This window comes from Colletotrichum costaricense, assembly GCF_030867565.1.
Source record: "Colletotrichum costaricense strain IMI 309622 chromosome Unknown Scaffold_1.1, whole genome shotgun sequence".
In the NCBI taxonomy this organism is placed as follows: domain Eukaryota; kingdom Fungi; phylum Ascomycota; class Sordariomycetes; order Glomerellales; family Glomerellaceae; genus Colletotrichum; species Colletotrichum costaricense.
The window spans coordinates 1,473,153-1,485,685 of NW_026848230.1; the positions used below are offsets into that span (position 1 = coordinate 1,473,153).

At 55.2% G+C, this 12,533-nt stretch overlaps 5 protein-coding genes across 5 annotated transcripts; 1 reads left to right on the plus strand and 4 right to left on the minus strand.

Annotated features, from left to right (window-relative positions):
* Positions 1 to 612: 612 nt before the first annotated feature.
* CCOS01_00537 (uncharacterized protein) lies at positions 613 to 2,584 on the plus strand (the record flags this gene model as incomplete). The annotated part of the gene is made up of 4 exons (XM_060448734.1): positions 613 to 740; positions 1,002 to 1,390; positions 2,084 to 2,239; positions 2,349 to 2,584. The coding sequence occupies 4 exons, from the start codon at positions 613 to 615 to the stop codon at positions 2,582 to 2,584; spliced, it is 909 nt and encodes a 302-aa protein (XP_060320172.1).
* Positions 1,062 to 1,421, minus strand: CCOS01_00538 (uncharacterized protein; the record flags this gene model as incomplete). The annotated part of the gene is made up of 1 exon (XM_060448735.1): positions 1,062 to 1,421. The coding sequence occupies one exon, from the start codon at positions 1,419 to 1,421 to the stop codon at positions 1,062 to 1,064; it is 360 nt and encodes a 119-aa protein (XP_060320173.1).
* Positions 2,585 to 3,524: 940 nt separating the features above from the next.
* Positions 3,525 to 4,367, minus strand: CCOS01_00539 (uncharacterized protein; the record flags this gene model as incomplete). Its single annotated transcript, XM_060448736.1, has 1 exon — positions 3,525 to 4,367. One exon carries the CDS (start codon positions 4,365 to 4,367, stop codon positions 3,525 to 3,527), a length of 843 nt encoding a protein of 280 aa, XP_060320174.1.
* Positions 4,368 to 7,486: 3,119 nt separating this feature from the next.
* On the minus strand, positions 7,487 to 8,900 carry CCOS01_00540 (alpha and gamma adaptin binding protein p34; the record flags this gene model as incomplete). Its single annotated transcript, XM_060448737.1, has 2 exons — positions 7,487 to 8,055; positions 8,282 to 8,900. 2 exons carry the CDS (start codon positions 8,898 to 8,900, stop codon positions 7,487 to 7,489), a joined length of 1,188 nt encoding a protein of 395 aa, XP_060320175.1.
* Positions 8,901 to 10,064: 1,164 nt separating this feature from the next.
* CCOS01_00541 (uncharacterized protein) lies at positions 10,065 to 11,390 on the minus strand (the record flags this gene model as incomplete). Its single annotated transcript, XM_060448738.1, has 1 exon — positions 10,065 to 11,390. The coding sequence occupies one exon, from the start codon at positions 11,388 to 11,390 to the stop codon at positions 10,065 to 10,067; it is 1,326 nt and encodes a 441-aa protein (XP_060320176.1).
* Positions 11,391 to 12,533: the final 1,143 nt, after the last annotated feature.

A 12,533-nucleotide genomic window follows, 5' to 3' on the forward strand; every position in this document is an offset into this window, starting at 1 on the left:
CACACTGTGTCGTACCTGACGTCTCTTTCGTCCGGTATTGTCCCTGTTCCTGGCGATCCATGCTCCCCCTCCTCGCCCTCCTCGCCCGACATTCACGCTTTCCCCTCGCCCCCAAGACGCGCCCTCCTCACACAAGCCGTGTCAGGTACACAATGATCCGCCAGATGTTGTCGACTGCATCCTGACAAGCTGTGTCACAGACGACTCCAAACGAAACCATACAAACCCGCCATGGCAACCAGGCACCTCTCGAAATAGCACACAAGGTTTCGTCGAATCGAATCGACGGCCATCAATCATTGTCCAGGGCATGCAGTCATCGATCTAGGCAGCTTCTGTCGTGGATCGTTGCGCCGCCTGACCTCACATATGCTGCATGCGGTGCCAGGTTGCTGTTCTGCCCATACACACACACCGTTCGTCCTCAGCTTCCGTCCTCAGGCTTGGATCTGCAAAGCTCCGTTCTCCATCTTCTAAACAAGAATGATCCGTGGCAAAAAAAAGGGTCGCTCTCGCTTGATATGGTGACGCCTGCCGCTCTGCGCAACAGTCACGCAGCACAGAGACACCTGCCAGACGATAGCTGATCCACAGACTTCTGCAGCCGGTAGTATGCGACTGGCGGTCAAGAGTCCGCTCAGACGCCGCCGTCCCGGCTTTGTGAGCCTCCAGCTCGGAATGGGTCCATCACGAATTCAAGCTGGAGACAAGACTACATACTTTGAACCTCACTTTGACCCGTACGCCTTGCGCTAGCGCCTATCGCCGAGGGCTGACAAGGTCTTCCTAGTCAAGACCGCCATACTGAGTTCGACTGATTCAGCACAAGAAAACCAATGATTCAGTCAGAGTGCAAAGCCTCTTTTACTGGACCTACCTAGCACTTTCCAATCACGAAATATCTGGCTGACGGCTTAGGCCGGGGCCAACGTTCAAAAGACTGTTTAAACAAGATAGGCTCGGACCAGCTGGATATTTACTCATTACTGGTCACAGCACAGGCTTTCCCGAGCGGCGTGCCCACTATGCACACCCAGGCAGACGGTTCACGGCTCTTGGAACTACGCAATTCTCTTGGCCGCCAAACTGCTCGCCCGAGGGAGCCCCGACCGTCCACTTATCCGCGGGGCAGATCTCGACGCCCATCTCCACGTCGCCTTTGCGCCCGCTCGGTTCTTCATTCGAGCGATGGGGGTGATGGCTTTAATGACATGGTCGATGCTCTTGGGGAGATTCTTGTCATTTCGAGGCCATCCCGCCGGGGACGCCAACGGCACGGGGTTTGCGCCTCCAGAGGTCGTCCCCTTTCTCGGACCATCAAGACCAAGCCAGTTCCAGAGAGCCTCCACCCATAACTCAAGATACGTCGGTTGCCTTCTGGAACCACTGAGTAAGCAGGCGTCAACTTCCACAAATGACATGTCGAGAAAGGGGCCTCCCCATGCTGAGCTGAGGTTCAACCCGCCCAACTACATACCACACAACCTCTTCGGCCGTCATACCGAGGGATGGTGCCGCCACGAATCGTTGCGCAAAAGTCTGAGGTGAACTATGTTTGCTCCATGCTCAGCGTCTCCCTTTGGCCCTGTCTCGCGTCTGCAACAGACATCGAAACGTCGTACCTCTAAAAACAACGCGTCAGGGCGATCGCCTGGCCATTCCTGTGGGAGTGCCGGGAACCAAAGGGATGTCTCAGACAAGACACTAGGGCATCACAAAGATCGCTTTGCACGACGGAGGGTCTTTTTACACACTTTGAGCGTTCCAGTATACATCTAACGAACCAATGCTATCCAACACAACGCCCATGACTGGTCTTGTTTCGCTGTCCTCACGTTCGAGCTCGAAACGGTCTTGGAATTCGCATCGATCCTCCCTCTGTTGCTAGACCAAAGGCAGCGACATACTCTCATCGGCTTTCCAGGAGCCTTCGGCTTCGGCCTTGGTTTTTGGGAGACGCAACCTGTGTTACCTCGTACCTGCAGAAGCGTTATGCAGCCAGAACACCCATCCCATGGCCCAAGTGCCACATGCACCGAAGACACTGTAACGCAGCGCTAACTGTCTTTGATCATCCGGCCAGTTACCTTCAAGCTCCAAGCCATCCGGCCGTCCTACGGTGACCCATTCGAGATTGGTGGAGGAGCTCCATCGGCCAGCGACGGAGGACGAATATTCTACATTCGGGAGAAGCACATCCACGAAGTTCGGCCACAGAGCAGCTGGCAGATGGATTGCGGTTGCGCGACTGCCGGAGCTTTGACTCTTAATATGCTCAGACGTCCCGGTCTGATCACAACCGGTAACATTGGACATGCTCTGCCAATGTCAGATGACAAAAACTTCAGACGAAATGTTCCGCCCAAGCGCTCATTGGCGCTCGCTGCCGCCGGCATCGTTCCTCGAAGGCGTGGCGCCGTCGAATGGAGCTCAAGCGATCGGAATGTCCCATGCTCGCGCACGCGTCGGCGTATCACTAAGACAGACGGACTCCGTGAAGGCGGCTACAAATCTACCATACACCATCAGGAAGCCCGAAATAGCAATGGGATCCTCCGCCCGTCCAAAGTTCAAGGTCAAATAACACCTCCATGTCTGCATTTGCCTTTGCACTTGCACTTGCATTCATGGCATTGGCGTGCCTCATCCCGGCCAGGTGGTCCTCCAAAGAAGAAAACCCCCGAAGGTTGACGAGGGTCTTGTTGGTATGCTGTTGTTCTCTAACCAACCAAGTAGCTTCGTTTCAAGTGTTCCGAACGATGAAGCATAGAGTTTGACTTCATCCTGCATGGAAACGAGGGAGACCGCACTCGAGAGTCCACAGGCTTCTTTGCTCAAACGAGACAAGTCCGCTGTCAGCGCCGAAGCAAAGTCGTGGAGCAACGGATAGGGGACGGCATTGGGTCGGTGATGCATGACGGTTCGGCTCCGTTTTCCAGAATCGGTCTTGTTGAAGGGGTGCGCGAAGTGCGAGAAGGTCATCACAGTGTTAAGGAATGCGGAAGACTGTCCCTGAGAACTAGTCGGTGTCAGGGCTCCAAGTTGTCTTCAGCAGGATCCGCTTTTACCCCTGAGCGTTGATGTTGGTACCTCACAACTTTCTCAGGGACGCTGCGGCTCAGCCAACCAGCCTCGAGAAGAACAACAGGGATCTGTCAAAGTCAAATCACTCTCATTGGACATTATGCTTGAAACTTGGCCGAATTCGGTCAGGCGAAAGATCGTCGATGGATTTCCTTGTCGGGTTAGAAAGAGAGCCACTACCGCAGCATCTCAAGGCTCAGGGCTTAAGACTCCCTCATGGAACCAGGGCAGAATCGCCAGACATAGAGCCTGGAGGAAGAGAAAGGGGGGGTGAGAGTCTGAGAGAGGACCTTCGTTGAGGTTCCCCCTGCCTTCCACTCCTCTCTGGCCCCATGAGCCCTCATTCTGCGGATACGTCGTGCCTTTTTCGTCTGATCTTTTCTCTTCCCGCTTCTGGCTCGTGTCTCCAGTCCTAGCCCCCGGTCCGCCTCCGGCCCCGTTCAACAACAACTGTCAGACAAGAGCCCTGTCGGAGCGCGGCCGTTGTGCAGCGTGCTTCCTCCGCGAAACGTCAACCAAGAACCCTGGGGGGAATATCTGTACGGAATACAGATAATTATCTTTTTTCGCCGCATACGGGAGAACGGAGCAGGAAGTCTAGCCGTGACCCTTGACGACCGACCGTCGCATAGTTCCGTGCGTTGTTGGTGGGAGATCGTCGTTTTGGATGCCCACTCGCCGTTGGCCTCGGATTCAAACAATCTAAACACTTCTGTTACTGACTCAGCCACCGAAGCCGACGACGGTCGTCCGCAAGTACGGCGGGGCCAATTCTGACTGTGGAATTCATCCATCGCCCTCTTGAGTTGCCAGCCCGCCGCCGCATGTGTCCGGATTTCGCGGTCGCCGGTATGGGCTGCCCATTGCTTCAAAGAATCTGCCCGTCTGGGGTTCATCGCTGCTAGCATCACCGGACGCCGGACGGGGACCCCAATCTCACAGCCTGGCGAATTCGTTCCAGAAGAATCGTCGAACATTGCGAGCCCGAAATCCCTGGCCAACTCCCTTGGCTTTGCCCCTCCCCCTATCTCGAGCCCTGCAGAGTTAATCCTCGCTTGCCGGGAGCCCTTGAGAGACCGGCTCTTGCTGCTGGACCCTTTATGGATAATACGCAAGATTGCCGCAAGAGGTAGACAAGGCGAGGAATAGGCGAGATGTATCGCTGACATTTCCGCCGCAAAGTCGGGGGCACCAACCCACAGAATCAAACGGTGGCATGGAAATCGGCTACTGACAGCCAGGCAACACGAGAGCGTGTGACGCTTTACGGATACAGGGTCCATATATCAGATCTGCTGCTCCGGAAATCCCGTCAGCCGACCATCCGCGGCTACCGAAAAGGCTACAGTCTTTATCAAGCCCGTGTTGTCGATAGTTGGCTAATTTTGCTTGGCTTGACAATGGCGTGCTTCAAAGTCTTTGTCGTTCCTTTGTTTCCACACCGCGAAACGCTCATGGCTGTCAAACTGTCAGTTGCCATCGATACCGTCCCAAAAGTCTGGTTCTGCTTCCGTAGCTACGTCCGAAGGCCCAGAGCCTTCGTGTCGCTTGCAACTGCATTCAGCTCCATGTCCACCACTGACGGAGCATAATCACTCCGCGAAAGTTGACCAATGGGCAGGTTGACAAAGCTGGGGCTCTGCCGAGGCATGAATGATCATCGCGACGCTGCGACAACACATCGAGAAACGCGCCTTGACGCGTTGCCATCGCTTACTCCAATTGCAATGTTTTGAAGCCTCATGTGCAAGATGGTGCATGTCCACTGCGCATTTTACGATTGTTTACTTCACATTACATGAGAGATACTGTGCAACGATCCAGATAGACACTAGCGACTGTAAGGCAGAACTCGAGATCCCACAGCATCGCACCACTAAGCTCGGACGATTATTCATTCTCCTCAATCGACTTTGCTACAGCCTACCTGTACGAAATGCCCTCTATACTGGCATGCAATCAACTACAGGTTACCAACGATCACGAACACAGCGTCTAGCGAAGCCCCCAACAGCGCAGCAGGGTACCCAAAACTACCGTGATACCGGGCCAAGCATTCCCAATCGAGTTTGCTGAAACTTAGCAGGTTATCGCTTCCTCGACAAGCATTACAGGCATCGCTGAGAAATTTCCGATTGAGCCTAGCTTCCCCGCCGGCAGAGGAGGGAGGATTCGTGAAGGAAAGAAAAAAGACCACCAGTCATGCGACGCCAGTCTCCAGCACGCTCACGCTGCTCCGCCGCATTGTTTGGCGATGCGCGGCAGAACATTCTATTGCTACAAAGACCTGCGTGCTCGGGCCTCTAGAGGGGACAGGAGTGAGGAGGGGAACCACGTCGGCATGAACCAAACTGTGGGCCATATGGAGAGGCTGTGCCGGACTTGTCCCTGCTCGTCGTCTGTCTGCGACGTCGACGTCGTGCATCTGTACGAGATCGCACAAGGGCTTGCAAGAGGATCGACGCTAGCGTTCGTCTGATGTTCTCCCCGGCCCTCACCGAGACGGGTCCCCTGGCCGGCATCCCGCTGACACCTGCTTGACCCCGAGACGGGACTTGACCGTCGAATTGTTCGGATCAATCTATTCTCCCGGGTTGATCCAGCTTCTCGGCGATTGACAAGACCTACCGAGGGCTTCTTTTTCATGACTCGGTATAGGTAAACTCAGGCGCGGAGCGTCCCCGAAGCATAACCCAAGTGACGAGCGACCTTTGGCACTATGGACTGACTGGGTACACCAACTAGCCTTGCCGCATGATACTAATGGATTCCCTGCTTCGTTCGCCCGCCGTCCGAACTGCTCAATTCGAGTGGGTTCACTTTATATTTCCAAGCCGTCTAAAGCAAACCTATATGTCTGCTTAACCACGCCCTCGGTTTTCCCTGGCCCAAAACGGGTCAGCTTGCGCAAGATATTGAAATGGGACCGTTTTCGCACTAAGAAGCAACACTCTATGCATGCCACGCGGCGTGTCGAAGACTGGAAGGCATAGGAGAGGCCTGGTGATTCATGGAATATGCCAACTTGAGCATACACAGCCGGGGCAGCATTTTGCTAGAAAATCCCAGGATCTACGTCTTCTGGATAGCCTTCACTTTGTCTGCTCACGGGAGATCGGCAGAAAGCCATGTTTCTGGAGACTTTACCCCTATGTGGTGCCCCTTTTGGATGTAATGGCTGACGTTCGTTGTTGCTCCATAATGTTTTCAGCATGGTCACTTGCAACTTCACGGGCTACGGCTTAATACCACGACGAATGCCTCCAGACAGGCTCTTCGCTAGTTGGTTGAAGATGGACGTTGCAAGGCCCCACGACAGGGAGAAATTTGAGTGGATTTGGACAGTCGGGGAGTGCAGACGGAACATATCGTTGGCTGTATATCGAGCCTCTCGGGTTGTGTAGAGCTGATGCCGTATCCATATATGGGCCGATTTGTGTCGCCCTATGGATCAATAAGCCTATCTGGGATTTAAGAAGATGAGAGGGACTACGATTGCCTTTGTGACATCTTCATACTGCGTTGTGAGTGGTCGACTCTGACGCCAATTGCTTTGCATGTCAGTACCTAGCCGAATGGCCTCCTGCGTCTGTCACACTGCTTCAGGTATACTATTCGCTCAGTTGCATGGACCAAAGGATTATCATGACTGACTAAACATCGGAATCATCAGCGCATTATCTACAGAACCTTGAGGTAGGCAGTCTGGGTTATGAGAGGCTGGGCTTACGGCCTATAGGTGGTGAGGCATCACTAGGGGAAAGGAGTCCTCCAAAGTCGAATACTCCTGCTTCATATGGAAGACGAGATCGATTTTTCTCGACCTTTTTTTTTTAACTTTTCTCTGTGCTATTCAGACCTGACATGCCTGGGTATCTATGCCGTTACGCCACCTTTCCCACTCTCTCAAGTAATGGCGGGAGCAGATAGCTCTGGTTTGAAGGTTGATACTGCTGCCTTTGACTTCCAATCCGAGGGTCCCTCTTCCTCTCTCTCTCTCTCTCTCGTCTGCATAGTACACAAGAACCGTGACCTTGGTTCCGAGACCACCCCAAGTACAAACTTTCTGTCGACGAGATTTCTGGGAGATGGGACTTGGGGTGTTCAAAGTTCCAGCCAGTTCATTTCTTTCCCATCACTGTTTCCGCCCAAGGGAAGGCGAACAGGCTATGCTCTTGAACTGCTCGCGAAAGAAAAACCCGCTCCCAGAGCGAGCCGTCCAACAAGCCACTTCTCCAATCCCGCCTCCATCTCAGAGGTGTTTCCTTTTGTGTTTTGTTTCCAGTGACATGAAGTCTGCGCAGCTGTCATGATTACACGACTGACCAAACATCAACGGCCCAACCCCCGAAACCAGACCAGATCAGAGGAGCCAGAAGCGCATTTATCTACAGCCCCCCTTTCAAAGCTCCTTCATCACCTCCCCAACAGCCTTCTTCGCCATCCTCCGCCTCTGGTCCTCGGGCAGCCCCGCGCTGAGGTCCCGGACAGCCTGCAACTTACGCATCATCTGCTCAATCTTTTCCACGTCCTCGGCGTTCAGGTCCTCTTTTTCTGCGTCCTCGGCCTTCTTCTCTTGCGTCGTCTTCGCCGAGTCCGGTTTTTCGGTGGTAGCAGCGCCTCCTGCGCTTCCACTCGCTGCTTTTGCCGTGTCCGCTGCTCCCCCTTCTACTACTTCATCCTCATCCTCCGGCTCCTGCTCGAGGTTCCAAATCGCCTTCTTCAGCCCTTCGAAATCCGCTCTGTCGAAGCCGAAATCCAGGTTCTCTGGGTCGTCGAGGTCGAAATCGTCGTTGTCGTCGCCGTCGTCGTCGTTGCTGGTGCCGCCTGCTAGAGGTCTGGGTTTCCTGGGTAAATCACCGGCGGCGGTGTCGAGGTCCGAATCGAGGTCTGATGGGCCGTCCATGTCGTCTGCGGCGTCCCAGTCGTTGGATTCGAGGGCTTCGAGGACTCTTGCTATGCCCAATTTCTCTGGCAAAGGGATGTCAGCATGGACGGACCTTTTATGTTGTGCCGGATAGGGGTAGGTTCCGGGACAAAGGTGCTCTACTCTCCCATGGCCCCTTCCTCCCAAAACGGCCCTCAAGTGTTGAATCACGGCTCAGGGGTATGAACCGCAGACTGAATGATCCGAAGCAAGAGAGAGAGCCAAGGGCAGAAACGGAAAAGAAGAGACAAGAAAGGGGATGTGACGAACCTCCAAACTCGTTCCGGCCATCATCCTTCTTACCCCCACGAACCTGCACAAACTCGAGTCCCCACTCAGCGCAGAGATCCTCCCACTCGTCCGCCGTCCCATCCCCGACGCCGATACCCAACCCGACGCCGTCCCATCCCCACCCGCCGAGCCCTTCGCGAACGACCCTCCCGACCTCGGTGATGAGCGCGCGGGTGTCCTCTGGCGAGGGCTGGGGGGTCGTTGCCGGTACTGTTACTGATGCCGGCGCAGGGGTGGTACTATCTGCCGGTAACGGGGCTGATGTCGAAGACGATGATGAAGGAGAAGAAGGCAGCGCAAAAACAACAGCCAGCCCGCCCAGCACGGTGAGGACCTCCTTGGCCTCGGGCGAGAGAAAGGAGGCGGACCACTCGGCCGGGGAGTCGACGAGGTCCAGCCAGATGGGCACGTCGGCGGTGTAGTAGCTCGTCTTGATGGGGAGGATGTGCGTTGTGCCCGCGAGGGTTGTGGATGCCGGTTCTGGGTGGGTGCCCGTGAGGTCTACCCTTCCCGCGTTAGTACGATACTTCCACAAAGTGTTGGCATCTAGTGAGAGTGCGTGGAAAGTTTGCAATGTGACGGGTTGCGGTGAGATCATGAGGATGCCGTTGCGTAGTTTCTCATGTGATGCGGGCTTCTTTCCCCTTTCATCTCATGAGCATGAGATACATGAGGTCAAGAGCTTCTGTTTGAGGATGCAATAGCCAGATGCCAAGGCTCACGTAAACGAACAGGAGAAAAATAGAGAGTGCCGTTTTTACCAACCTTTAATGACTCTACTCAAATGCTGCGTCGAGTCCGCAAGCGAGACCGCCAACACCCGGCGCGGATTCTTGACTTCCATAACTCTGTCGCCTTTCCTTCTTTTCTCGATGTTGTTGGTAGATCTTGATTTCTGCGTATTCAAGGCGTTCTTGTTGTTGAAGAGGATGGAACGTTGAACGACACGACGTTGGTAAACAAACTTGGCGAGCTCTGCGAGTGTTTGAGCTTTCGAACGTTCAGGCGCAATGAGATTGACTGAGGTGAGGTGAGGTGAGGTGGGATGGCGGGGCACCACAAAACGGCGGGGTTCCGTCGGCGCAGGGTCCAGATTACCTAACTCTGTGCGGACGGTCTGTACATACTCGTCCAATTGGTAGGTGACCTTTGCCAAAAAAAACTACTCTCGGTCGCCCGTGCCTTCCGGACGGAGCTAGACCCTAACGATGCTCGAGCGTGCTTACACGAAGCGGAAGGGGTCCAGTCCGCTTGTGAGACATGGGACGGAAGCTTCGGGTGCAACATGATATTTCCCTCCTTCTCCTTCTCCTCCTCTTCCTTCTTACACATGAACATTCTCTGCTTCTTTTTCTTCCCAACAGACGGAGCTTTGCACATCACCCAATGCACAAATATTGGAAATCATATTTGCTAGCAATTCATCTTGATTGGGTAGTACGTATGAATATATATATCATGCTGTGCTTTTCGTAAGTACTCTGAACCCTCGCTACCTATGCCAAAACAGTGGTATTCCCGAACCCAAAGGGCAAAGAAAGAATCATGATGCGTCACAGTCTGGGAATCATTACGAGGCAATGCAGGAAAAGGAAAAAACAAGAAAGCAAAACACCCGCACTTCCAGCCTTGAGCAAATGGAAAACGACAGGAAAACGAGCAAAGTAACCCAGCCGAGGGAACGAAACCAAAAGTCAATGAACAAAACAGCCAATGAACGAGGAAATGAAAAAAGCATGCTGTGCTCGAGCGAGACCGAAGATCAACGATCCTCTCCCCATCCAAAGTGCCGATTGACAACATTCATAGCACTAACACCAGCCCTCACGAGCCCTCTCGTCGTCTCCTGATCGATCCCCGCGAGGACGTCTTCGAAGCTCGTGTCCTGTCTCCCCTCGGCATCTCGCAGGTCGCGCTGGTCCAGCTCGCCCTGCCTCCTCTCCAGCACGGCCTTGGAGATGGCCCGCGCCCACATGTTGTACAGGTCCACCTCGGACAGGCTGACGTACTCCCTTCCGCGCGCCGCACCCGTCTGGGGATCTCTGCGGCGTCTGGAAAACGCCCACTCGGCCTCGACGACCTCGAAGCGCTTGGTGCGGAAGAAGAGGTAGGGCCACGCAAAGATCCAGAGGAAGGTCAGGTAAAACAGCCAGCGGATCCAGGTGGTCTGGCGCCAGCGGTTCACGCGGCACGTGTTGTAGATCTCGACCGTGCTGTCGTGGACGGGGAAGGAGACGTCGATGCGGCCGCGGTAGTTTGTGGCGCGAACGAGGTCCTCGAGACGGGCCTTGAGGCGCTCGTCGTCGTCGAACCCCGGCACGGTGCGCAGGAGTGAAAAGGTCTTGAGGCCCGCGTGCGAGGCGCAGTAGCGGTGGCACCACTCCCGCAGCGTGGGCGGCTCCTTGCTCACCTCCTCGCCGGCGGCGCCGCCTCGAGCACCCGAAGACCTGCCGCCGAAGCCTGGGGCACGTGTGGGGAAGACGGTTCCGCGGCGGACCTTTGAAAAGTTGTCTGCGGTGCGAAGCTCACGCCAGGAGCGGCGGGTGGCGATGTCGCGGTAGAGGTAGGGGGTGAGCTCGACGCGGACGTCAAAGTCGACGACGGTCTTGCTCTCCGTCTTGTCGTCGCGCTTGCGGATGCTCTCGGTGTGGGTGCCGCGGACGCGCAGGTAGGGTCTCGGTGGCGACTGGGCGAGAGATGTGATGTGGGACTCGAGAAAGGCCGGGTCGGTGTCGAGGCGGCGTGAGCAGTGGATTTCGGCACCGGTTTCGGGGTCCCTGCGGAAGAGAAGCGGGGAGTGGCCGGACTCGTCTGCCAGGAGCGGGGTCACGGTGGTAGTTATGTTGTGCTTGGGGTCGAGCGACGAGGGCTCGTCAGTGTAGGACGGAGGCAGGTCGCCGGCGTTGGAAGACGAGGCTGTGGCGATGTCGTCGTAGTAGGGATCGTTTGTGTGGAGGGAGAAGGCGTCGGAGGGTTGGTTTAGACGGAGAGGTGGCGGGTTGGCGGCGGCGGCAGCGGAAACATTGTCCTTCTTGGAGTCTGGTTCGTAGGGTGACAGATCGGGAGAGAAGGCGCCTGGCATCGACATGTTGAGGGAATGGTGCTGTGGTGTTGTCGTGGGGAAGAAGAGGTAGGTCGGTGGTTTTCGATATGAGATGCCTGGTGAATGGTCTCGATGGTAGGATTGATGCGGGCGGCCAAGGCGTAGACAAATGCTCCAACAGCAGCAAAGACGAAAACAACAACAGCCAGCCAGGTAACAAGAAAAAAACGAGAGTCGTGAGGGGATGGGAAAGACAGAAAGGAATGGTGGTGTGTTGCCGACGGCCGTATGCGTTCCTGGGCACCTGGGTAGGCAGGCAGACACACCAGGGATAAATTGCCCTTGGCTTTTGGGTGGTGGTGGTTATTTTGGCTTTCCGGTGGACAAGCGTGACAGGCACGACAAGGTTCCAGGCCCCGAATTCTGCATCCCAAAGTCTTGGCCCCCTTTGGCCACCCAAGGGACCCCTCAGTCTACGGCTGGACTGGACTCTCAGCTCAAGTCGCCGGTCTTCTTTCCCCAGGAGAGGGGAGGGGCCACTAAGCTGCGGCAAGACTGTCATTGGGTGGGAAATTCGCTTTCGACGCCCCAAAAGTTCACAAAGTGTCTTCCCTCTCCACTTCCCATTAGGTACCTAGGTATGCCCGGGGACGCCCACGCCGCCCTTTGGTGCCGGTGCCGCTGTGCCACACAGCCCACCAGACCAGACCAGACTTTCCCATTCAGGGCGGGGATTGACCCGAACGGTGTCGAGACAAATCGTCCCACTCCTCCCAACTGGTGATGAGTCGTGACTGCCAGTGAGGCCAGTGAGACGTCGCCCGTGCCACGCGGTTCAATGCGATGAACCTGGCAAACTGGCGACTCATTCAGCTCAAAGAAGAAGTGTCAGCTGCACGTCGCGTCTTTTTTGATTGTTTTTGTGGTCGCATGTTTTCAGTTCGGATAGACCCTTTTTTTCCAATTCCCAATCACTTGGTAGACTTGCCGTAGATGTGCCGATAAATTGATTCAAATGCTACAGGCTTCATTTGCCACACCTAGCAATCTCTCTACATTGCAAAACATCGCCATCCACCGCCTAAGGTATAGCCATGCATGGCCACAACATTGAACTTGGGCTCGTGACACTGGATCTCGTCTACACAGTAGTCACTCGAATCTGAATCTCAGCTGGGACCAGTGTTA